The sequence below is a fragment of the Atractosteus spatula genome, chromosome 23, assembly GCF_055471065.1.
Source record: "Atractosteus spatula isolate fAtrSpa1 chromosome 23, fAtrSpa1.hap1, whole genome shotgun sequence".
Taxonomy (NCBI): Eukaryota; Metazoa; Chordata; class Actinopteri; order Semionotiformes; family Lepisosteidae; genus Atractosteus; species Atractosteus spatula.
In genome coordinates this window covers 3,583,003-3,608,497 of record NC_142728.1, presented here as the reverse complement: position 1 = coordinate 3,608,497, position 25,495 = coordinate 3,583,003, and the positions used below count along the sequence as shown (strand labels likewise).

The 25,495-nt window shown below is 39.8% G+C and overlaps 1 protein-coding gene across 1 annotated transcript in view; it reads right to left on the bottom strand.

The window, feature by feature from the left end:
- Positions 1-25,495, bottom strand: part of LOC148816077 (multiple epidermal growth factor-like domains protein 9) — a 190,068-nt gene that overhangs the window by 57,975 nt on the left and 106,598 nt on the right. The window contains exon 3 of the mRNA XM_088940606.1: positions 10,410-10,549. Within this exon, the coding sequence (XP_088796732.1) occupies positions 10,410-10,549 (140 nt within the window). The remainder of the gene's footprint in view (positions 1-10,409; positions 10,550-25,495) is intronic.

Here is a 25,495-nt window from a genome sequence, read left to right as displayed (position 1 = left end):
AGAGGTTAGGATTTATATAGGTGTAGAGACGCAGAAGTCAGGGATCTTCCTTTTTTTCCCCCTTAACTTTTCCCTCTTTTCTTGCACTGGGGAGTTAAGACTGATTAAAGTTCTTCAAGATGCATTGAGCTCATAGGCGCAGGGACAGAACATCCATAAGTGATGCAGAAAGATGTATAAACATTTGACTTTTAATGAAGGATGAGCCAGGGAGCAGCTGCAAGAGCACAGATGGGGTGGAGGAAAGGATGCAGACATGTAATGTACAATTGAGTAAGCAGGAAGTGTGATATTTATAAGTACTTTGTGGGCGATATTAGGTTTTGACCTCCTCCCAAAAGTTTCTTTAAAACACGCTGCACCTATGTTTATGAAGACTACAGTGCACAGTTATCTGCCCATTTACTTTTAAAAATCAACCTTTATTTCCACTTTTACTTTTTATTTTTACGGTTTGAACATGCCTTTCTTATACTGGACCCCAGGAATACAAAAAGGGTCATTACAGGAAACATTCATTAGACTTTCATTCTATGACGGTACAGTATATAACTTATATTATAAGGTCCATACAATGTCAATACAATAAAGCTGCAGTAGCTTACAAAATGCTAAATTTACAAAGTTATACTTCTCTAAGGGTGAACAGCACACAGTGAACACAGTGCTCATTGAGCAGTTTTAGCTGCTTCTAATTTTGTGAATGTACACCAACTATTTCACCATTGACTTTGGGAAAGGCAATAGTTTGTCCTAGGAAAGGAAGAGTCGATGATTGACTTTTTCCCTGCTCCCTCCCTCTCTCTTTCCTCCACGTGGACACACAGCCCTGCTGATGACAGGACATCTCAGGCCAGAGGCCTTTAGTCAGCTGCACTGTCAACGGATCACACACTTTTTAAACTTGTTCAAATAGAAAAAGCTGACATGTTGGATTTTTTTTCTGGAAGGATCAGCAGTTTTTTTTTTTTTTAACGTTGCTGTCGAACAGAAAGAGTGAGAAAAGCAGTTATCGGGGTACTGCAGACTGTACAGAACATTTCGAGGATGCATGAGAACATGTGAGTGAAATTACTCCTCGCCTTAGATAACACTGTATACTAGCAAACACATTAGGTTTGCTTATTCTAAAGGCTGGAGAGAAACATCTTTGCCCAACCTTTTCCCTTCCCCAGATAAATATACTCAATAGTTGCTCAAAATTTAGTGACTAGTCAATGTGTGTTGAACATTGCTGCAACCCACCCCCCTCACTGCATGCATATACAGGAGTTCTTCATGTGAAAGGACTGGAGGAATAACATATTAGGGTAGATAAAATTCTAGGAATAAGAAAATTATTAATGAACTCTTATCCTACTGCTACTGCCTAGTATCATGGGCACTAGTGTACAATGGTGACGTAAATAAAAAAAGAAAGAAGAGTAAGGTAGCTTGTATTAAAAATTGCCACTGCCAAGCCAGCCACATTGAAAATATTTGTTAGAATGAGAACATTCCAATTCTTCATAATTGTACCTGGACTGGAAATGTTGTGTGTTCTGGGACACAAATCTTTCCACCAAATGCAAATTAAACTGCAAAATGATGGGCCCAAAAAGAATGTACAGGCTTTCTCCAAGTGGATGTCGGAATAGAAGAATGTCAAAAGACACAGAGTGGCCCCTAGAAATAGCAAAGAAAGAACAGTTGCTGCCTGGTAACACCACGGATGAAGATTGGGCATATGGAATTTCAGCTTCGACTAATTAATGAAACTGCTGAAATTATTTGAAAGATCTTCTGCTGTACTACGAGTATAATGGCAGCTTTGATATGACTCTATAAAGAACTGTTCTAAATGGCAGCATACAGTATATAATTTAAGGCATAAGAGAACTTAATTGGGGCCAACAAGTCAGATAAAGTTCAAAAGGAATACCATCAAAACTACAGTAGGCAATTTACCTCTTATGCCCTCAGTCACCTCACTTAGCTCAGTAAGGGATATAGGTACCTCCACTACACAAAATGTATCTTTAATTTTCCTAACAATCAGTATATTTAAACGATATAATTTAGAATAAAGTTGAAATATGTATCTAATTTGCAAAGGATGTAGAAATAATACTCCCTGTGCTGGTATAATGGCAGGGATATCTACAAAGTGTTCCATGTTTCTGAGTCTCAGGGCAAGTAAATGCCTAGATTTACTGCTATTAATTCAGACTATTACTATGTATAGCACGCAGTGCTCACACATGAGGTTTCACACAGACACATTCACTTCATAGCACTTCAAACAAAGCACAAACCATTTTTCCTGATGTTAATTTCTATATATAAATTGTTCTTTTCTGGAAGCATCAATTAAAAATATTATGGCACAGCATCAGTTGAATGTCACTTTCAGGCTGTCAGCTACATAGTTACTGTACATTCTGCTGATACGTTCACATCTACACAATATAAATTAATCCTCATTGTAAAAGTTAACAACAACTTATAAGATGTAGACTGCTAATGGTCAGTGTTTTCTACCTCTTTAGTGAAATCAGGGAGTGGGAAGTTGAAACTGACTGATGTCGTCGGATTTTGTTTTCAGATTAACATAGGGATGCCAATTTTCTGAACTTCAGATATCTTCCAAAGAACAAAGGGGACTAGTGCACCATTCACTCTCACTGCACAGCAGCAGAAAAAAAAAAGGCATTTGTTCACATTACAACAAAAAAGAAACAAAAGGCACAGTCCAGCAGTTGAAAACATCCATGGAGCTTAATGGCACAGATTTCAATACAGAGTGGAGGCCTTTCATAACCATCGCTAACATATTTCCAAACCGCAGCTTGGACCGTTGTCTGCAATGTATCAGCAGGACTGCAATCATAAGCGTAAAATAAAAAACTATTGTGAAAAGGGGAAGCTATATTAATTGCAGAAATCAGTTTGAAGAATAGAGGCTATCCCTTTAACACAAAGGGCCTCATCAGTCATCTGTCACTTGATAGTGAACCCATTAAAGTGAAATAGATTCTTTGCTGATCCATCCTTAATGCCGAAAAATATCTTTAATTATCTAAAGAGCTATAATCCTGGGAACCCCGAAGATGCGTAGTTTTGACTGTTAAATACAAAAAGTGTTCTCTCATTTACATGTTGCGCATTTAAGATTAAATTGCAATGCTACGATACAAAAAAACCTTCAAGTGGCCTTTGCACATTTTATGAACATCACTGTAAATTCCTGTCTGCTGCTCTAAAACAGTGTGCTTTAGTACTTCAGTTTTATTAGTAATATTTCTTATGCTCCATAAAAAAGAAAACATCAGGTACTGTACCTAAAAAAAAACTACTGCTTTTAAATATACTTCCCCATGAAAATAATTTAGAACACCAGGAGCTGTCGGGCAGGAATTCAGTACCCTCTGGCACCCCACAATGTGCTTTCTATGAACACAGACCTTCTTTGCACAGTGTGATAGGATAGTGTACAAAGTGAAGTATGATCTGTTTGTACAGTAAATAATGTGTCTTTTTAACTGTATCATTTTTCCATTTTATAGAAGAATCAGGAGCTGTCTCTGTCTGTCTCCTACCATACTGGATTCCTTGGTTTGGCGCCTAAAAAAGTTTGTGTTTTATTATTAGGCCACTGAGAACAATCTATGTTCACACAACCCCGAGAACTCTAATGGTGTTTCACAGAATGAATTACTATTGTTTACCTGGAAGCAACATTTATTGAAATCCCTGAGACGCTAATATTTCAAAACAAGCAAGAGGCAGATATTTACAGTACACCACGGATGTAAAAAAACTGTGATTCAACTAGACAATCTGATTATTTTGGTGGGTGCTCAATTTAATACGCCAGGGTTCAGTGATTTTTAATTGAGCAAATCGCTCAAGTCTAGCTGTGCTGCCTGAGTGACTGTGGTTTTCTGCCTCCTCACTGCGACTCATTGTTTCGGAACAGTCTGATCAGTGTTTCAAAGCTTCCTCTCTGAACAGGCCCCAGCGAGTTGTCAGTACCAACCAGACAGTGACAAAGTGCCTTGAACTATGAGGCACAGGCGGTCAATTAAGCAACTGGGAAACAGCATCAAATTTGTATTGCCATTGGGACTAGAAGCTGAAAATCTCAACTTTAAAAGCATTAGCTACATGTGGATTGATATTGTTTCCTTTCTCATTCTTTTCCACAAATTCAGGAGAAATATCGAGCTGTTCTAGAAGTAACACCATTCTAGGGCTTTAAAAGTGGCATATATATTGTTAGACCATTTTTAAGATGCAGTGCAACAGGGACATTGTCTTGGGTTAAAAGATCACACTCAGAAAAGGGCAGCTGACAAGAACTCCCATGATTACTTGCTCCATTAATCTATAGGACACGAGTAACAGTGAAATGAAAAGACACACATCCTTCAACAGAAATCAGGTGGGCTCTCGCCCCTTGTAAGACTTATTTCATGTGCTGTGTTCATTGATTGATCGCATCTGCAGTTTCAATGAACAAGGTGTGTATAATATTATCTTCAAAATGTACATTTTTAAACCTTTCCTTAATAAAACACTACTGTAAATTCCAGTTGGTCCAGACATATCTCATGGTGCTCCAGTCAGTCCTGGTTAGGTGAAAGGTAACTGAATCTGTGCTGGAGTGTACAGACAGGGTTTTGCCAAGTACAGATTTTGCAACACTTTGCCAATTAATCATGTTAAAGGCTGATTACACATTATCCAGCTATGTAGTTTGGCATGTAAGGCATTGTATCAAAAAGCCAAAACTGAAATTGCTCAATTTTTTCAACTAACATTTCGCTAAAGCTAGATTAGTGAAGTGCTCCCACTTTCCTATGGTGATCTATTACAGTGTGTAAGGATTTCAAAGCTTTTCATGAAACCAAATCAAATAAAATGCACTCAATATCACAGGACAATTTACAGGAATTTAATTCAATTAAATTAAACTGTATTAAAAGCAGTCGGGAGATTCTGAAATCTCCTATGTTTTATGCTTGTGGAACTTACAAGTATAGACCTCTTTGAAATGAAATACTGTACAGTATATTGGAAAAAGGAACCTTGTGGAACATATCCAGAAGCATGTTTGGCAGACTTTGCAGTGTACTGTATAAACAATGTGAATCGCCTGTAATGGTTTTTACTACACAAACATTCAGCTTGGAAGCACAAAATTCAACAGCAGTAGCATGCTGACTTTGTAGTTGGATCTCATCTGTCACTACTGGGATGGGACACCTCTAGGGATAAACCATGCTGCTGTTGGAAGAGGTGACCAGCAAGTCAAGAGGCCTCTCTCTGGCTGGCAGAATCATCTCAGCCTGACTGGGGCATCTCAGCTAGAACTAGAAACCTCTGGACCTTTGTGTTCCCTCACTGTTCCCACCTGCATTCTAAGTATATCCTTTGACTGGTGGAGCCATTCAGGAGATCCTTGTATTTTCAGCTTTCCAACTCGGACTTGACTGAGCACTGATGACCATCTTTGGAAATATGTTCACAATGATGGGCAGGAAAGAAGAAAAACAAATTAATCGTCATCCCCACAGTAAGAACGGCTTTAGTAGACACTAGATTCATGAGCACATACCATGACGACTGTGAACTCTCAATGAAATGAGCAGTTTTGCATTCCTCCTGGATATGATTAATAAAGACTGGGATATTGATGCAATTTAACGAGTGAGTCTATTCTCCTTACTGATGTAACACATGGTCCAGAATAGATAGCACTGCATCCATCTTTTAATTTTCCCCAATATACAGTATGCCTTCAGCAGCTGCTTTAAAATTCAGAACCATAATAGACCCTTAGGATAAGCTCACAAAAAAATATGCTTTGCTGAGTTAATTGAACAGGCAACACATTAATCATCAGCTGAAATTCTGCTGTTGCAAGGTGTCTAATCCAGCATCATAGGATTCAGCTCTAATCTAATCTCACATATGCTCTTGGAGCCAGCCCTTGGTTATCTCTTAAAGAAGAGTGGTACCCTGCAGCCTGAATTACAGATTCACTTGCAATTTGAGGATTGACTATGATAGTGTTACAGAATAGTTACTCCTCTATAGTAGATGTGAACTGTAGACTGTCAATCTTCATACATAAGCCAAACTGCAGTTTAAAACTACTATTAAGCACAAACATATTGAAAATTAATTAATTAAAATTGATATGTATTTAAAAAATCTGTATTTTCTCACACAATGAGGGACTTATTTTTGGACCATCCACCGATTTGGAACTGTGTATTTGTCATACCTTAGTTCAGAGTGACAAACCTCGTAGCCGCACACAGGGAAACTGAGGAAGTGCAGACACACTCTGCCAACACCCCTCATCTTCCAGCCATTCGTCTTTAGTCAAGCAACACGCTACGAAACCCCGTATAGGAGGTTCAGACCCCAGTGGAGAGACATGTGCCTCTCACTGACAGTCCTGCACGCATGACAATTCAGGAGGCTATAGGGGACAATGAGTGTCTTAAGGCCAAATAACAAAGAGCTTTTTACCCTTGGCAGTGCTCTCCTGGTCATAACAGGTTAGTTCAGGTCAGAATCTGTGATCATGGAGCTTAACCCGCCCTCAGCAGAGCACCTTTATCAGTTATGCCACTTATCTTGTACTGTATCTTATTTCATTCACCGGGACATCATAACTATCACTCTGTAGGATGAATGGCTGTTCAATAAACTTCAAAAAGGTACTGTTTAATTGACTAATATGCTTAATATACAATCTTACAGCATCCTCCAGATTTATTCATAACCCTAATGAAAGGTGAACAAAAAACATCATAAATCAGAATGAGGTATGGATTGGATAATGTGTCTTGCTTAAAATAATTCCAAAAATGTTATAATGTAATCATAACAGCCATGCACAGAGCAAAGACATATTGGTCATAAATTTGTCATAATAGCTGAATTCCATAAAACACGAGGGTCAATTTATTCATGACTCTAAATATTCCTAAGAGGAATAGTGTCACACAGTCATGTTGCCATCAATCATTGTATCTAGAGCTCTGTAGTGTCTAGACATTCTTGTCCAGACCATTACACCTGGACCTCCCTATTGATTGGTTTGTTGTTCAAAACAGGTTAAATTACCACAATGCCAGCGTTTAATCAACCCTCGGCTCCACTCTCAGCTAATGAGGTGATTTAGTGCCTATGACATATTCTGCGTGAATCGTGGTCTGGATTTTTAAATTAAATCTAAATTAAAAACAATATAAAACTTGTAATATAATTGAAATCACTTATATTGAGAAAAAGGACTCTTGCCAGGCACACTGTGCCCAGTTTGCTGATGCTGTTGAATACTCCCACCACATGTTAGTTTTAGACACTCCATTAAGTTGATACAGAATAATTAAACTATTAAGGCATTTAGGAAGCAGGAATTAAAAGCTAATCGTGTCTTCCACTTAGCTTATTTGTCATAGCGCAAGCTGACTGTTCAATGACGTCTGAAAAAACAACTTGTTTTTTCCATGATGCAAAGATGAGTCAAACCTTTCTTGTCAATGTCAACAATGTCAAATCTATCCAATCAATTCCAGATGTACTGAACAAATTCAAAAGAGGGAAAATTATGTTTTGGGGATAGAAAATTACATCCAGAATTAAATCACTTAAATAAATCAAATTAACTTTTCTTAGTCCTCTGCATTACCTCAAAGAACATCTCAATTTTTTTAAATCCCCCTTTATCTCAATGGATTATGTCCAAACTACAAGTTAAAAGGAGTGTTGCTGACTCACTGCTGTTTTGCTGAATACTTGCAATGCAACCCTTACCATGACTTTAAAACCCACAAAGCGTAATGTTACTTCATGGCACAGTCATTTTCTGTTTCAAAACATCTGTAATGCGCATGGCACAAGTGCTAAATAATCATCGTAAGTGCAGCGGAAGGTCTGTATGAATATTATTACAAATTGTGGAGTGAGAAAATAGAGAGCAGGAAAAACAATAAAATAAATGTGAATGTCAAAGATACACCTGAGTATTGGGTATAATTTGAGGCAATTCATTTTTGGCATGTAAGTTCTTTGGCATAGCTCTGGCAAAAATAATAAATTAGGCAAACTAGAACAAACAAATATTTATTAACAATTACAACTACACAGAACTAAACACCCAAAATGTTACACAACATACAATATTAAACAGTAAGCTATTTACAGTACAAAACAAAGCCATCTCAGGGGCCTACATTGTACAGACCCAGAATGCTAACACAGTAATCTGAAACACTATATAATACTTGCCAAGTCAACAAAAGAAATACCATGCTGGGTCCTTAATAAAAGAATACGACTCAGTGCTAAATATCCCTTCCTATAACCTGAGTGCCCAAAACCGAATGGGACTCTTATGTCCCTACTCAAAAGATGCATCACCAAATTAGGAGAAAACGTCTTTAGCCTGGGGATTCAACAACAAAGGAAACCAGAATTTCTTAAAATAGAGCACGGCAAAGATCTCTTAAACAAGGTTCAAATTACAAAGACTGATCAGAACAAGGTCCTCTTGCCTGGCACAAACTTGGAGAAAGAGATGAGTGCTGATGCTTGTTCCAGCTCTCTCTGTGTCTTCCTCACATTCCTTTCCTACTGTACCTGCTCTTTGTTTCCCTGTTTTTTTATGTTGTGCTTCTGTGTTACAGTAAATGTTTATTACTAACCAGAGTAAACAAGCAGAAAATCATGTTTGATCCGGTGTATTTACCCGCCTGTAAGATCAATTGTAGATGAGCAAACAGCTTAGATTCTGTCCACTCCTTCCAGACTCTGTGAACTGCAAGCTTTTTTCTGAGATGTCAACTTTCCAAGTGAATGACAAATGACCTGCATGCCCACCCTTAGCTCACAGTAATACATAGACATGCACATTAAAAGGACTGGTGACATAATGACTCATTCATTAAACTAACACTGTTTGCTGGCTCAAACAAGACAGATTTTAATCAAGCAGCATACAGTCTGTGGATCCCAGTAAACAAAGAAAACTAGAACCTGACCTTTCGCAGTATATTTGATCAAATGTTCATCAAATAGCTGGTTCAGCTCAATAAATTGAGTGTTAACATATTATGTTTCTGACATTTGGTGATATACAGTAGTGTACTTAATTTTGAATTGAGCACACTGTAATAACTAACAATCTACATAAGCGAGCTTTTACTTTCCTATGCTAATGGAAGACTGCAGCCTGCTTGTTGTACTATGACTATTTTGCTGTGACAGCTAACCCACATTACAATGACATGCTTACTTGATCCAATAGTAGTAGAAAATAACTAAAAACAAGACTTTGATGAATATCTCTAAACTGTGAGAGCTCAAGCGGCAATAAAATCTTGCTATTTTCTTAATAATGTGATACAGAGGACTGACTGATCAAGAAAATAAATTACATTCACTAAGCAAATGATACAAACTGTAAGCAGCAGAACATTTTGTACAGGATGTGTCATGTATCCCACAAAGCTGTTGATGTAACAATCCCATTTCATTCTTTTCAGGAGAACTGAGTTGAGCTGTGGCTAGAATGAGGACAAATGTGTGTGGGACTAAAAAAGACATTATACGAGCTTGCAACAGGAGTGAGATCTGGCTCTGCACAAGAAAATTGATAGAGGTCTAGCTCATACTCACAATCCAGCCACACACTGCCTGCCGCTGAAGGCTCTTCATCTGACTGGGGATTGACAGTATTGTTGCCCATGATTTAAAAAGAGAAGCCTTGGTATAGGGGAATTCTAACCCTTAGTGCAGTGAGGTGTACAGTGATTGAATTCGAAAGTGATAAAAAAAGGAAAACAAAGACATGTAGTTAAAGGTATCTAATTAAAGGATTTCTTACAAGGCAATAGCTGGACCTCATTTAGAATATTGTACAGAATTCTGCTTATTCCATTACAAATACGATACGCTGCTCTGTAACCTGTCAATTGCCAAGCAACCTTATACATTCCTGGGTCCAAAGGAATGTCCTTCGCTGTCAAGCTAAAAGAACGAATCTGTTTTAATCTTAAACAAAGAAAGCTACAAGGGAATCTTATTCATGCATTCAAATTCCTTAAAAGAACAGGCAGAGGAAATCCAGTGGACTTCTTCAAAATCAACAACGAAATGAGAACCAAAGGACGCAAATGGAAACTACGCACGAGAGCATTTAAAGCTGAGAAGGAGAAGGTGCTACTTCACACAAAGGGCTGAGGGCAGCCAACAGTCTGGCTGCTTTCAAGAAACAGCTGGTTTCTTGATTTAGCTTTCTTGTCTAAATGGACACAACCGACCAGAAGGGCTCCCTCTCGTTTGTAAACCCATCCCACTGTATGTTCTTCAGGTTCTGAGCAAGGAGAAAGGCAAGGGTGATCACTTACCGGACTGGGGGTGGCAGTCACTGGAATGATTGTTGCACTGGCAAGGTCGGCATCCCGTGGTGCTGAATGAAAAATATCCAGGCTTGCACTCATCGCACTTGGGGCCATACACTCCCGTTTTACAAGTACAAATCCCAGAGCTGTAAGACACAGAGGCGAGGAGGACATGAGGACGTATTTCTTTGCAACTCCCACGAGGCAGACGTTTAAAAAAGACAGTGTAATCAGAATGGTAACATGAAACCTTGGAATGGGGATGAAATAGTCCTTCCTGAAAATAATAAAAGGCCCATTTTCAAGAAAAAACAGCCTTTAGGGTTGAAATATTTCCATCTGAATTGGAAATACAACTTTATTTGCAGCCACCAAAAACTTGATTACATGGGATGTAAGTTCTAACCAAGTAGGAATGCAATTTTATGCGTTAATCTATTTTTATGGAGTGCATATTGAGCTGCACCAAATAACACAAAGAGACTTGGAGCTGACTTGGCATAAAATCCCATGAAACTTGCGAAACAACACAGCGCTAAAGTGAAAAGTGTAAGATACACCTGGAAAGTGAAATTAACTTGATTCAAGTCCAGAGTTAAGTCAGCCAGGACACCAGGGTGAAGAACACTGGAAGTGTCACAGTAGTGGAGAAATTTAGCAAAGGCACTTCATTTCCATCCATCTGCTATACACTTCAGATCTCAGCTGCATTTCCACAGATTGGTTTTGCTTGAGTAATTAGCAAGTGAAATACAAACATAACAAGGAACAACAGAACAGGATCACGCAGAACAAATCTGGTGGGATGTGAACTGTGCAAGAGATCAAAGATCATTATGAACAAAGTAAAATTCCCAAGACATTTTATCCTGCTGAGCGCTACAGTATATCATACACATTTCAGAATCAACACTACCCACTTCACTACTAAAATAATAATAATATCCTGTGTTTTTGTTTGTTCCAACATGTTTTTAGAATGACATTTTTAGTGATTAATATAAGGATATCCGGAGAATATAAGGAACAGTAATCGTATATACAGTATATATTCATCTTATATACTGTATACAAAATGGAGGCTCGAAGATTGAGTCAATAAAGAACAGAAGGAAGAAGGAGAATGGCCCGCTGTTTTTCAAGTAATGTTCTTGTTCTTTTGGGCATTATTCTCATGTAGACACGTCAATAAAGTCAAGCAAATAGACAAAACAAATACCCCAGGTATGTTTCAATCTTGCCTTCCAATCCCCCAAGCTGGGAAGCAGAATCTTATACATGAATCAAACCAATTTACTGCCAAAACAAATGCACTAAGTATAACTCTGGCTGGTGATCAGGCAGTTTAAGTCTGGAATCATTTTGGGAATATAATGTGCAGCGATAAACATGCTTTATAACAGATTCATTCTTTAATCATTTATTCATTAATCACTGGTAGTTCACAGCATAGTTTCGCCATGTAATATTGTACCTTCTAGGCGTATCTTGTAAATCTGTGGAGGTGAAAACAGAAAGAACATGTTTTATTTGGGGCCAAGGGAAGTTATGCTGGACATTTACAGTACAACATTGGCCCCGAACGACGATACAGTAACCCTGGGATTCATCCAGCTGTATTTTGAAACCTAGCCATGTGTAATGATTATCCCATGTCATGAAAACAGAATGTTAGAACTGGGACCTATAACAGGGATCTCCTGAGAAGAGAATATTTTCCAGTACTGCACATCAGACATAAAATGTAGATTTTCCCCGACTGCCTAAGCTGATTTAGATCTAAATCCACCAATTCACACATCTCGTCGTCAATCCTCGCCTGCCCTTTTTGTGTGTAAAGTACAGTCTCTTTGTACCAGACAGTAAACCAGCAATAAAAGCTCCTGTTTCATGCATGTTTCAAAGCAGACTGAGCCTTTCATTTTTTAATGGCCAAGTTTCACAAAAAAAAGCCTTTTCATCTTAAGTGTATAGGAGATGGTCTAAACCACAAACGGAATCGAGAACATCTGCTTCCACTAACGTGCTTTCTGAATGAATTTAACATTTGTTCTGCGAGTGGAGGTTTTTTTGTATTTCAACCACATTGATACAGGCTCAGGAGCAGAATGCAATAACAATGGTTAGTGTGTGTGTCTATAATGGGTAATAACATCAATTAAATATTTACCAGAGCTGAATGGAGTGGAACCTTCTGCGCTATTTTATAATTCTGCCTGTTGCATATACTGTAGACTGCATTCTCTCAATTTGCACTACAAACCAGAAAGACACCGACTGTAAGGTACTGTATGTATGTCTAAAAGTACTGTCATGAAAAGAGCACTCATCAAGCTAGTTGTCCTATCCAGACGATGTCTTTACTGTGAAAACAGTGAAATAATGAGACTCTGGACATGTGCAAATGAGACAGTGGGAAACATATCCCCATGAATAATTGGAGTATAACAAACACAGAGGACCACTTCGGCTCAGCAAGACCACTTTTTGCATCCCTGGTTTGGACAGCTTCTTGAAGCTGTTCAGTATCAACCATGATAACATGGCTCATCACATGTACTAAATTGTGTTCGCCCACAGTGCTCAGTTTTCACACTACTATTGTCTGAATAATCTTGCGTAGCTTGTATATCAGGGATACCTGCGTCAGCATGCGTAGGCTGCAAAGGAAAAAGTAATAGGTTTATTCCATGCTGAAAAAAAGAAGAGAGAACTTCTTCACACCTGAAGAAGGCTCCACGGCCGAAACGTTGTGTTTTCTTTCTTCTCTTTTCAGCATGGAATAAACCTACTACTTGTTCCTTATCAGGGATACCGATCCTATTGCCCCTTCCTACCTGCTCCATTACAGAGCTTAATTATTTCATTGAAACATGGGAAAATCAATTTAGCAATCAAAGAGCTGGTTGCATCAAAGTACTGACATGACGTATCTTGGAAGGGCCACAAGCTGAGTTTCGGTACGTGTCTGTGAGGCTGAAAACTCAGTGCTGAGTGAACTGGCTGTGCCACTGTTACAGGGAACAGGCCTTGCACTTCAGTCAGCAGTACTTCTGTCTGATGCTGTCACAAGATCTGGGAGTTTCTAGGTGTGCAAGAGAAGGACTGTCAATTGCCCAACATGGGCAGATTTCAAACTCCATTTCTTTGACTGGTGGGATGATCAAGTGGCTCTTTATGAGTCCAGTTTGCGATACAGCACGCTTTTCAGCAAAGTCATTTGACCAACATTTTCTAGGTTTGCATTTTGTTTTGGCCTTGCAACTTCCTTGTTGTACTTTGATGACTGTTTAGCTAGTATTATTTAAACTGCTTTTTATTTTGACTGCCATTTTTCCACTGACGCCCTGTCACTCCACCTGTCTCTGGACCCATCCTGTCACACCACACAAAGTTCATAAACTGTGCTTTCACAGGATTTTTGGTTCTTGGCTTATCTAGCTAAAGCAGGCAATATGGACACAGAGGGCTGAATAGGTTGTAAAATCCCAGAATCCCTTTCTGCTTAAACTATGACAGGGTGGTGCGGTGGCTCTGTGGCTGAGGATCTGAGCCTGTGGCTGGAAGGTTGCCGGTTCAAATCTCGCGGCCGGGCAGAGGAATCCTACTCTGTTGGGCTCCTGAGCAAGGCCCTGAACCCCTACTGCTCCAGGGGCACTGTATAAATGGCTGTCCCTGCGCTCTGACCCCAAGCTTCTCTCCCTGTCTGTGTGTCTCATGGAGAGCAAGCTGGGGTATGCAAAAAGACAAATTCCTAATACAAGAAATCGTATATGGCCAATAAAGAGATCTTATCTTATTACTTAAAATCTAATACTCAGTGAAAGATGTGTGTGACTACTTTTGGGTTTGATTTAGTTTTACAATCATCAGGGTCACTTTGAGGCAGGTTAAGGTTTGGAGAAGTGCTACTGTACATGTGAATTTATTCTTATGGCTGGCAATGCAGGTTTTTATAGGTTCTTTAGATACCACTGTTTTGGTTTCTAGAGCTTCTAAGAATATAAGGCCTTTTTTCAGCCTTTTTGAGGTTTTAAAATGGCAGCTTTCCCTCAGAGGCGAAAAGGTTAAGTGACAGAATAGGTCTCTCCTTGTCTATAAGAGGTGCTTTAACAGAAGAAGGGTTTAAACAGTCATCTTCAGCAGCACTGTTTTTACAAATTAGCGTGATTTGTATTGCAGTTTAAATGATCATGTGTGGCTATATGGTGTAATTATTTAGTTTACAGGCTGCTCATTTGCAAAACTGAAGGGGTGATCACACAGAGCTGTAATCCTCCTCACTGTAATGACAGACGTTCCCTCTGAATGAGGAGGTCTCTCAAGGACATTTTGCTCTGCGTTAAAAAGCAGGAAAAGCATTACAATTCAAAGCACTCCTCGCTAAAAGGTCCTCTGAAGATGAGCCTTTCATAGGATACGCACACATAGGGAAAATTACATGCATCTACTATAGCACTGCTAACTTTTCTCTTTCTGGCTTGTCAGGCAGTGCCTGTAGCTCTCCATGAGACTTTTACATAACATAGGTGGTAACATATTTTCCAGCACTGGAAACATGGAGTGAGTCTGCCAAGGCTGTTATACAGAGAACAGTACAGTGGTGTGTTGCCTATTTCCAAAGATCTGTCAGTGTGGCACATGGGATGTTTTCTTAGAGGATGTGATCTCCTGAGGGTTCCTCACTCACTCCATGTTCCTCACCTCACTACTGTCACTCAAGGTCTGCACAAGCTGCTGGCCACCCATAACCCCTCTATAGCGCTGGGGATTAAGGACATCTCATGCAGCCTAGCGGGAATATTGACTTGAATTCTTTGTGTTTTAGATTATTCTTCTGTATTTGGACAATGCCTATATGGGCCGGTCTTTGTCTAGCATTTTGAGATGGAGCTCAAAACAAACCCACAATCTGCCAAAAAAAACCCACTCTCCTGAACTGAATGTGGTTACCAGCTAGTGGAAAAGGAACAGGGGCAATAAAGTTCACTAATCTGAAGAAGGCAGCGAACCCGAAAAGGAAAACAGACGCTGAGTGTTTGTGAGTTACAGGCCCTCCACTGCGAATCAGTTGACTTTCAACATGATGCTGGACACGCTCCTGGAAACAGTAGATCAGTCTTTGCTTTTTTTTTCTCCTCTCCATAAAAAGACCAAGAGGCATGGAAAGGAAAGGAAAACCAGGCTCCGAGCTAATCATTCCCAGGTTTGTGCTGAAGAGCTTCTTCTGTTCTTGTGTGATGCACGATCAGGCTTGCTGCTACACTCCGCACCTCTGCTTTACTCTGGCTTTGCCTCAGTGTGACCGCGTAGCTTTCTGATTCAACTCATCGTGTACGTGGACCGTTTATAAAAGGTCTCTGAACTTTATTTGACAGTTTTTCATGCCTCAGACCTAAAAAAATTCAAACTGAAATTAAAAACAAAAAATAGCAAAAACTGCAGCATGATGTATACATTGTTCATTCCTTAAAGTCGATGTAAAAACCTTGAAGAATTACAGGCACACATTTACCAGAGCAGCAGAGCACATTTCAAGCTCGCCATCCGTTTTGGCTCCGCAGTTAAGCGAAGACATTTGTTCTGGATTAAAAGGTAAACAATTGCTTACACAGACACAGTTTAAACATTTAATCCACTGAACACGACCGCACATTCTTAGCCTGAGCTTCGGTGGAGCAGGATGCATTCAAATCGCAATATCGAGCTTTCGTTTCAGGAAACCAAAGTTAAAGAGTTTAACAGTCAGTCTGTTAAAGTAGTTAATCACCAGAGCTCTGTTATTTTAACATTTCTGCAGCTTTGTGAACAACACGCTCCCTGCTCTGTAAAATAATGACAAACTGAATGAAAGAGTATCTTGACCTTTCACCTCATATATCAGGACTGCAATCAGTGACCAAAATCTTTCTCTGGTAATGACACAGCACTCCTGGGTATAGGCAGTGCAATCTAAAGCAAAATCAGTCATTCTGTATTGTGTATAACTCATTGAGAAAGCATGACTGTTAAAAGATTGCTTCCCTTTCCTGCTCAGAGAGTGCCTTCTTGCAGCGCCTGGCTGCTTTGTTCTGTGTCATGTCATATCCCTATTGAAAATACAGTGCGTTTCTGTAACGGAGGCATCTGCTTCGGGTAAAGCACATTGCTGGGGAAACAAGAGATATTGTTGCTACTCCAGCGGAACGAGAGACAAGAGCCATTTGTTCAACTGTTGCAGTTAAACAGTCCATCCATTTGGTTGCATAAGAGAAAAGTTGCACTATAAAAGTTAACTGACTGGAATAAATGCCTTGTTAGCATCAGTGCTCATTTTGATTTCTCTTGATGCTAAGTAAACGGGGGATAAGGCTTATGATTATGATTGCCACAGTGCTCTTGGCGATAAGCAAAGTTGGAGTCATTTCATCCAAGTAGGAGTGTAGGAGTGTACGTGCGATTCAGCTCCATTGAATTATAACTGGAACTGACAGAGTTTTGTTCTGAAAATCCCCCAAAAATGTAGTAGCCCAGAATAAAAAAACTAAAGTCACAACGATCATCTACACAACTCAGATGGATCTGTATAGCCATATAATCTAAAGACCTTTTTGTGCTAAGACAGTAATTAGTAACAAGCTGACTTTCTTGTTCATTGGACAAATGCTAAAAATAACTGACATCCATTTTTTTTTACTTCAGGCAATACCAATCTCCTTCTCTGGGACCAGGAGAAACTAGTCTCAGAGGTACAGGACTTAAAGCAAGAGCACAGCCTTCTCCTCAGAGATGTGAACATGGTGAAAATACAAAAACAAACTAGCTACTCCAACTAGTTTTGGATGAAAGCTTGCACAATTGATGACTTCAATAAAAGACTGCACCGCAAATCATAAACACATTTCCACAGCTCCAAGTAGCCATAAAAGGAAGAAGGACAACATGGATCCATAAGGGCACGGAGAGAACTGGCTGTTGAAAAGCCACGTCCAATCTCTATAGACCTACAGCCCAGAAATCAATAACGAAGAGCTGTCTCAGCTTTATGGGGACTTATGAACCTGTTCTCATTTCGCCGCGTATGTATGATCGAGCTGGCTTACACCAGGGATCTCAGTCCGCGTGGATATAAATAAAAGCGGCAGCAAAGCTGAAACAGCACATACGCTCTCGTTATGCTCTTGGTACGGGACTGAAACCTGCAGTTTAAAGCCTCTGCACTTGCCAAGACCCAGCAGGCCGACACAAGAGACTTCCCCGAGCTTCGCCGGCCTCGCATCTTTAACGGATCTTGAAAAAAGATAACAGCGTTAAAAAAAGAGCACTGCGACCCAGCTGTTCCCAAACTCGCCGAGTACAGTGTTATTTCCACGGGAGGTAATTTCTAGAAATCTGGCCGAAAAATGTAAAAACCCTCCAATTAATAAACAGACAAGGAAATACACATGAGACAACTGGCTCCTGGAGCTGAAAAGAAATCTTCTTCTTCTTCTTTTTCACAGCCTTAGTCCCAGACTGTCCTGGGGTCAGCTGCTTTGGTTGCTCTTCTACCACTTGTCTCTGTCGAGCACATCTTCCTCATTCACTTCACATACCTCCATATCTTTTCTCACACAATCTATCCATCTCTTTCTAGGCCTGCCTCCTCCCCTGTTACCTTCCACCTCAAATTCCATTACCCTCTTTGTTACTTCCTCAACGTCCCTCCTCATGATATGTCCATACCACCGTAACCTCGCCTCTCGCATCTTTTCAACTACATCCACCACCCTACATCGTCTACGGATTTCTTCATTTCTGATCTTATCCTTCATTGAAATCTGCAGAATCCATCTCAACATCCTCATTTCAGTTCTTCTCATCAAGTTCTCTTCCCTCTTTCCAACTGCCAAGCATTCAGCTCCATATAGTAGAACAGGTCTAATCACAGTCTTGTACATTTTGCACTTTAACTTTCTAGGAATTTTCCTGTCACAGATTATTCCAGTTATTTCTCTCCACTTGTTCCATCCAGCTTTCACTTTGTTTTACTGCCTCCAGTGTTTCTCCTCCCTTTACCAGTTTTGATCCAAGGTATTTAAAGCCATCAACCTGTTTCAGTTTTCCTCCATTTGTCTCCTCAATATTGGTCATAGTATCTCCTCTTCTCTCCATTACCATTATTTCAGATTTTTCTGCATTCATTTTCAGTCCACCCTTTTCCAGACTCCTCTGCCATTTGAACACTTTCTCCTGTAGTTCTACTTCTGAATCTGCCATCAGTGCCACATCATCAGCAAAGATGAGTTCCCAAGGCACTTCTGTTCTTACCTCCTCTGTCAGTGTGTCAATAATGTTTATAAAAAGGAAAGGACTTAGTGCTGATCCTTGGTGTACTCCAAGGAAAAGAAATGTTCTATTCAAAAACACCCAGAGAAGAGGTAGTATTTGGTCGTGCCATTGAAACACGCTGAGAACAGGAGAATCCTTTAGTTTTCGCCAACATGTTAAAAATAACACAAAATATTGATTTAGGATGGCTTCTGTAATATTATGGTGGCAGTCACTAAGGAGAGCATTCATTTAAATAAAATACATCATAAACTCATATTTATGTCAATCAATAATATGACAGAATATAACATCAAAATTATTGCTGCACGCACAGCTCATGACACTGTACACTGATCTCCTATTTTGGTCTATTATGTCAAGTTAGCGACGCAATCAAAAATGATCTCTAGTGAATAACTTGGGAGATATATTGCAGTGGTTACTTCTTTATCATGGTTGCTCGTTATGTTATATTGTATTTGAAGCCATCTGGGAAAATATTTTATGTTTCAGGAAAAAAAGAAAATTGTTTCAGGACTGAAGGCCTCAGGTTGAAGCAATTCTTTCACAGTTTTGTATTTTACAAATGCCAGAAAGGAGAGCGCAGGAGCCAACACTGACAGGATGATGGAGAACCACAGGCAGTGCTTGTTTGAGAAAAGCCGAAGTACAAAACATGGGCTGGGAGAGAGATTTATTTACCCTGCGGGGAAGCCAGGCAAGACACAAGCCTTCTCCCTCCTGCCTGGCACTCAGTCTGACTTTCTTTCTCTTTTGACTGTGCTGACCTTGAGTTTCAGATTCGCCAAAAGTCATAAGCGTTACCTTTGCATATTCTCACTGCCAAAATAGTCCAGAATGATATGTTCCGCAGAAACAGGGGAAATGGGCCAGCATCTGCTATGTCTCATGACACAGTTAAGTTAACCAGGACTTTTCCTTTGTATTCCGTGCTATGGGAGAGAAGACCGGTGTAAATCCATGGTTAACAGATATTAAAACACCAACAGGATGAATATTTCTGGCTACAGGAAGCTGCTGAGAAAATAGCCACATCCCATGGAGATTGGTATTGACTGGTTAAATGGTCACCTTGCAAAACAGAATCAATCCCACAATTTTTATTATGGGGTGTTCTCTGAAATCTTTGTACTTGCACTATGTAAACCTATCCCAGAGTTACATACTGTGTATAAAGGGGATTGGTTTTGCACAATCCACACTGTGCCCCAGACAACAGGCTAGCACAGACCTAATGACAGCCTTGGTCCTTCCAGTCAACACCATAGTAAGACTTTACTCCGAGGAATACACTAATCTAAACATTACAAGGAAGAACTCCCAAAGCAGTAGACCAAAACTAAGAAGCTACCTTGTCTAGAAATACTGTTGTGCAGGCACTGTATCTGGGTCACCCACAGGGTCTTCCTACAGTCACACCTGGCTGTTGCCCACCATCCAGGCTGTTTGTATAATCTTATTAGCTACAGTACATGGCTGGGGTCCATGATCATATGCTGTTATTGCTCAGGCTAAGAGTTTCTGGAACGCCCATCAGTCATACTGTAGGTCAGAATACACAGTTAACCACAACAGCCTTCTGAAGGGAAAGTGCCCTCCTCTCACTGCTTGGCCCACTTGAAATCATCATCGAAAGACGCGGATTTCCTCCGTTACCACACGGTATCTCATCCGCCTCCACTGATTTTCCAGTCACACGGGCAATAGGAGGCTGGTACCATGCTGTTTACTTACACATTCCCCCCATACTGCAAACCTGTGATTAAAACAAACCAGATACAGTAAATGCATTTCTCAGATGTGCATTCTCTGTTTAAACTCTTCTGGATAGCATTCACAAAACAACAACTGGAGTCAGTGACCTGAAGCAAAGCGTTTAGATAACGCGAGAGAGCTTCTCCGAGCACCTTTCTGCATCTTTTTAGGACTGAAGAGAGAAGACGACGAGGGGACGCGGCGCATGACAAAGCCAGCCCGCTGGACGACTTCACAGCCAACAGTGAAGACACAAACAGAAACGATGGGAAAGGGCATTCAGATCTGAGATCAGAGGCTCAGAGGTTTATGGCAGTCTGGAACAAACCTACACAACCTTGATGCTGAAGCCAATAGCTTGGCGTCTCTCAAGAAACGGCTGGACAATTAGCTACTTAGCAGTGGAAAAAATAAAACAGACAGCCCACGTGACGACTCTAGTACCCTTATGTTCTTTTTATCTCCACTCATAGTTATCTGGTAGAATCCCTTAAAACCCATTTCGTCCTGTTGCTCTTGTCTTGCATAACTGAGACCGACACGGTTACTGTATGTGATATTACAATAAAACAATCGCTAGGAACTATAGTATGTCATGTTCACCTCATACTCAATAACTATATACTGTAATTAAATTGGTTCAACACAAAAAGATTAAATATTCCTAATCTTACCTCTGCAAATGGTGTTGCCATGCGGCAGTCTGGAGTGGCACAGCACTCCCTGCTTCTCCAGTTTCATCATTCTAGCTCTGTGGTGTCCTGATTGCTTCATTTCTGTGACAGCCCAGTGACTACCATGGAGAAGTGGCAATCTGCTTTGACTATGCAAACTACTGTACAGCTGAGCACCAGCAAGGATAAATCAGAGCACGCTGGAAATAATTGCTTTGATGCCTTAAGCTTCATGCTTGTCTCCAGTGTTGCACGTCTTTCCCTTCTTTGTTTTTGACTCATTCCATGCCACAGACTTCGCTGCGAATCGGAAAGGAGCAGCTCTGGCATTGTGGGGAATTAAAGCTAGTGCTGCAGATTTAAATGACGGTACTGCACCGTCCCATTCATATCTAACACACATGTATTTAACAAAGCAGAAAGGTCAGGATTCTTGACCATGCACATTTTGAAAAGCGTGCACAACTTTGTCGTTTTATTCTTGAAACCTAACAAATGTGGAGAATGAATTGTTTGTTAATGACAGATTGGAATCAACATCAACTGCAACGGGCACCATTTAAAAACTGAATTTATACGTCGACCTGTGAAAATGTTGCTGAACTATAGTAAAACAAAACTCCCATGTTTGTACTCCAATGCAAATGAATAAATTTGGGGTTTTCTATAACGACCTTTGTTTTATTACACAAACAAATGTGTCAGATACAAATGGGGCACCCTGTATAATAAGGGCTGCTAGAGTTTATAAGCCCTCTAAGACTTAGGGTTTGCAGGTTTTAAGCATGACAAGTCTCTTCAAGGTAATATCATGGCATGGAAACAGTGAATCTTCTTGGCCACAGTAAGACCAGTAGACCAGATGAAATGGTAATACTGTCTGATTGCACTACATATGAACAAATGGAAGTTTTCGAATGAAAGGATGCCCATTGAGCTTGTTTGGCAATTGCAAGGTAATTGATCAAGATTCTCAGCTATTTCTTGAAAGAAGTGAGGGTGTTGACAATCCTTTGAGAAGAGTAGTGTCTCCTGTTGTTTTTTAATGCACTTCCACATACAGTAGTTTCTACTTGTGTCCTCTGGTACGTGTTTCACTTCTGAAGAAGTCCCTCATTGAAAAGTACCTTTCTGGCTTTCCATTAAAGGAACAAGAACCGAAAATAATGAAATATTAATTTATCTGTTGAGTGACGCCGGAGGCCTGGGTTCGAGGCGGCAGTGGCGAGGGCGCATACCCACGTGAACCCAAGAGCGCTATAGTATGTTATGTTTACATTTATTGCCTGTTTTGTGTCGCTGTTACCCACATTCCAACCGGATGTTAAAACCTCTGTTAGTTTTAATAAATGCAGGACAGTACAAGAATATTTAACAGCGAGATTATAAAACATTAACTTACAAAAAAGTAAAAAAAGAAACAGACCGAAATGCTACTCATCTTGAACCTTTCTGCTTCCTGCAGTCAGTTTGGAATTTGTTAGAATCTCCTCACCATAAAGAGATTTATCTGGACAAATCAGGGGAAATAGTGGGTTTCTAGGGCTCATTATATTTAGAACTCTATTGTTTAGACCTTAAGAACTAAATATATTTTGATTTCCACAAGCCTTGGAAGGACTGTGTTTCCATGGCAACAGCTCAGCATGTCCTTATTAGAGCAAAAAACAGTCTTTGGCACTTTTCAACTGTGAGTGACACTTGAAAAGGAGGGTCTTCAAATTATAAGCTAATACCATATTCCTCTTAAATATCTGTCCAAAGAGTATAGTTTGACAAGAAAACAACGGACTAGACATAGCAGGCTGTAAAAAGGACCCTCCTGATAATTTGTGACTCACGGGCTTTTATACATCTGACAGCTCTGTCTGGCAAAGGTTCCTATCTCACCTGAGAGAAAGAAACAGCAGGAAGGGAATATGTTTGTTTGAAGGAAACAATTAATAAGAGTGAGGATTAAACTTATACACATGGTATTATATTTAAAATGTTTAAGCTATTGTATGAAATGTTTCAAAAACATTCACTGGGGGCCTCTGTAATGACCTCTTGTGTTCAAAGTTCTGGAATAAAAAAAACATAGTTGGCAGAAAAACTGAGCCGTGTTTGTAGTTAGTTATTAGTCATTGGTGATTCCCAAAAATTAAAACATGACACTGGTTATCATCAATAAAATGTACTGTATGGCTTTACAATGTGAATGACTCGATATGCTACATGTCCGCATCTCTGACATGTATACAGAGTCTACACATATGATCTATCATTATTGCTAGGGTTGACAAGCTCATTTGTGCGAAAAAATTGAAAGACGTTACATGGCAACACCTTGGCTTATTGGCTTTTTTAAAGCATATGTGAACTAGGCTTTAACCATGTGTTATCAAAGGTTGTTTCGAACTTTGCACAGCTACAAACAGAACCCTAAACCTTTCGCAAATGTTTTTCTTTTCTGCAGGGACACAGCAGAGCGCACTGGGAATAATTGCTTTAATGCATTAAGCTCTGCGCTGATCTTTGGTGTGGTGACATTTTTCCTTCACTGAATCACTTGTCTTGCCTCATTCCCCACACGCGATGTACCAAGCTGCCTTTTGATGCATCATGCACCATCCAGCATGAGGCCACATTGTACTCTTTGCTCCTGGAGACGTACGGTATCACTATCAACACATTTCATCGTTTTTTTTCCTTGCATTGCACATTCGTGAAAAAGGTCCCTGGTGTCAGTCTTTCCAAAAATGCATCGTAGGGATCTACGCAGTTATGCCCTCCCATAGCTATATCGCTAGGTGAGGGGTTTGGTTTTCCACAGAGGCCCGCAAACAAGCCCTGCATGTTGATTGAAATGTCAGAACACTGATAGTGATCTATCCCGGTGCTGTGAAGAACGAACCCAGCCTATACACCTCTATAATTAATTTTGGGGGAAGTCATTTATCTTAGTCTCGGTGTCTGGACAGTTCCTAAATTAGGCAGACCCTAGAAAGGCACCTACCCGCTGCGTCCTCCACTACCGCGCAAGGCATGAAGGGCCAAGAGGTTATTCTCCAGCCGTTTATCAATGCTGACACCTGTGCCCTGTGTTCGAATATGAGTCATGAAGAAGGCTAATCTGAGTGAGCAGCCTAAAAGGACAACCTGCGTTAGGGATTTTTACAGAATACATCAATTACAGTTACAATGTAATTAAATATGGGATTACTTTTTAAACTGCTCACAATATGGGGTAAATTGCTTTTCCAGAGCTAATTTGTTACTCAGAATACAAAACTGCACACACTACATGCTGATTTGCTAGGACTGATTTGCTATAACTTATTTCAACTTATTTTCCTCAAGCATGTTGTCAATTTGAAAAACCCACCTCTTACACACAAGGTCTGTGAAAAATTGAACACCACCCTTCTGTCGATAGTCACTGGGTTCTTTTACCCTGAGGGTCTTCAGAATTCAACAGTAGCCAATAATTCAGAAAACACTGAGAAGGTTGTACAGTATATCTCACTGTCCTCTTTGTGAGCAACACTACCAGATAATGCTGACAGAGCATCAGTTTAGCACAATACCGTTGTGCTATGAAACTGCTCTGTCCTCAGGAAGGTGTTAAAAATAACTTATCTTAATATAACAGAAGTGACAAAAATCTAGGTTAGAGGGTTTGCATCACAAAAGCTTCTTACATTAAAAGAACACTCATATATCATTCACATCACTTAATCTTGTTGCTTCATTTCTTGTGTTTCACATGTTGTCTTTGTGATGATTCACTGTTTATGAGGAGATTAGGCTACTTATTTTCCAATGTGGGCACACTGCCTACTCCTAAGTAAAAGAGTTTGGTGGGCAGTCAGCCCACATTGGAAAACGTGGCCCTATTTTCCATTAATGTTATGTGATTATAGCAACACAAATTACTCTGAAAACAATCTGCACCTATTGTGCAAAAATGAGGTCAAAGTATATTTGGTTTACATTTGAAGTTATTCACTTAGGGGTGTCATAAAGCTTCACAACCCTAGCAGAGTTTTATACAGGACAGGTGGTGAATTTTGAGGTATTGTAAACAGAAAGGAATTAACAATTAAAGAGATGGAACTTTAACTGCTATCATGGAAGAAAGGCCAACAATATGTTTTTACACTCATCTGTCATTAACAGGCATTTCTTAATAATTTTTAAAGGTGATGTTAATTTTCACTACTAAACAGAACCTTTAATCATCTCCCCGTTAACTGATGATCAGCTTGACCACAGACTTTGAACTTTGGAAAGGAAGATATGCAGGAAACCAAATTACTGAATTAGATCTACTTCCATAAATCAAAAGATTTTCTAAATATCATTGCT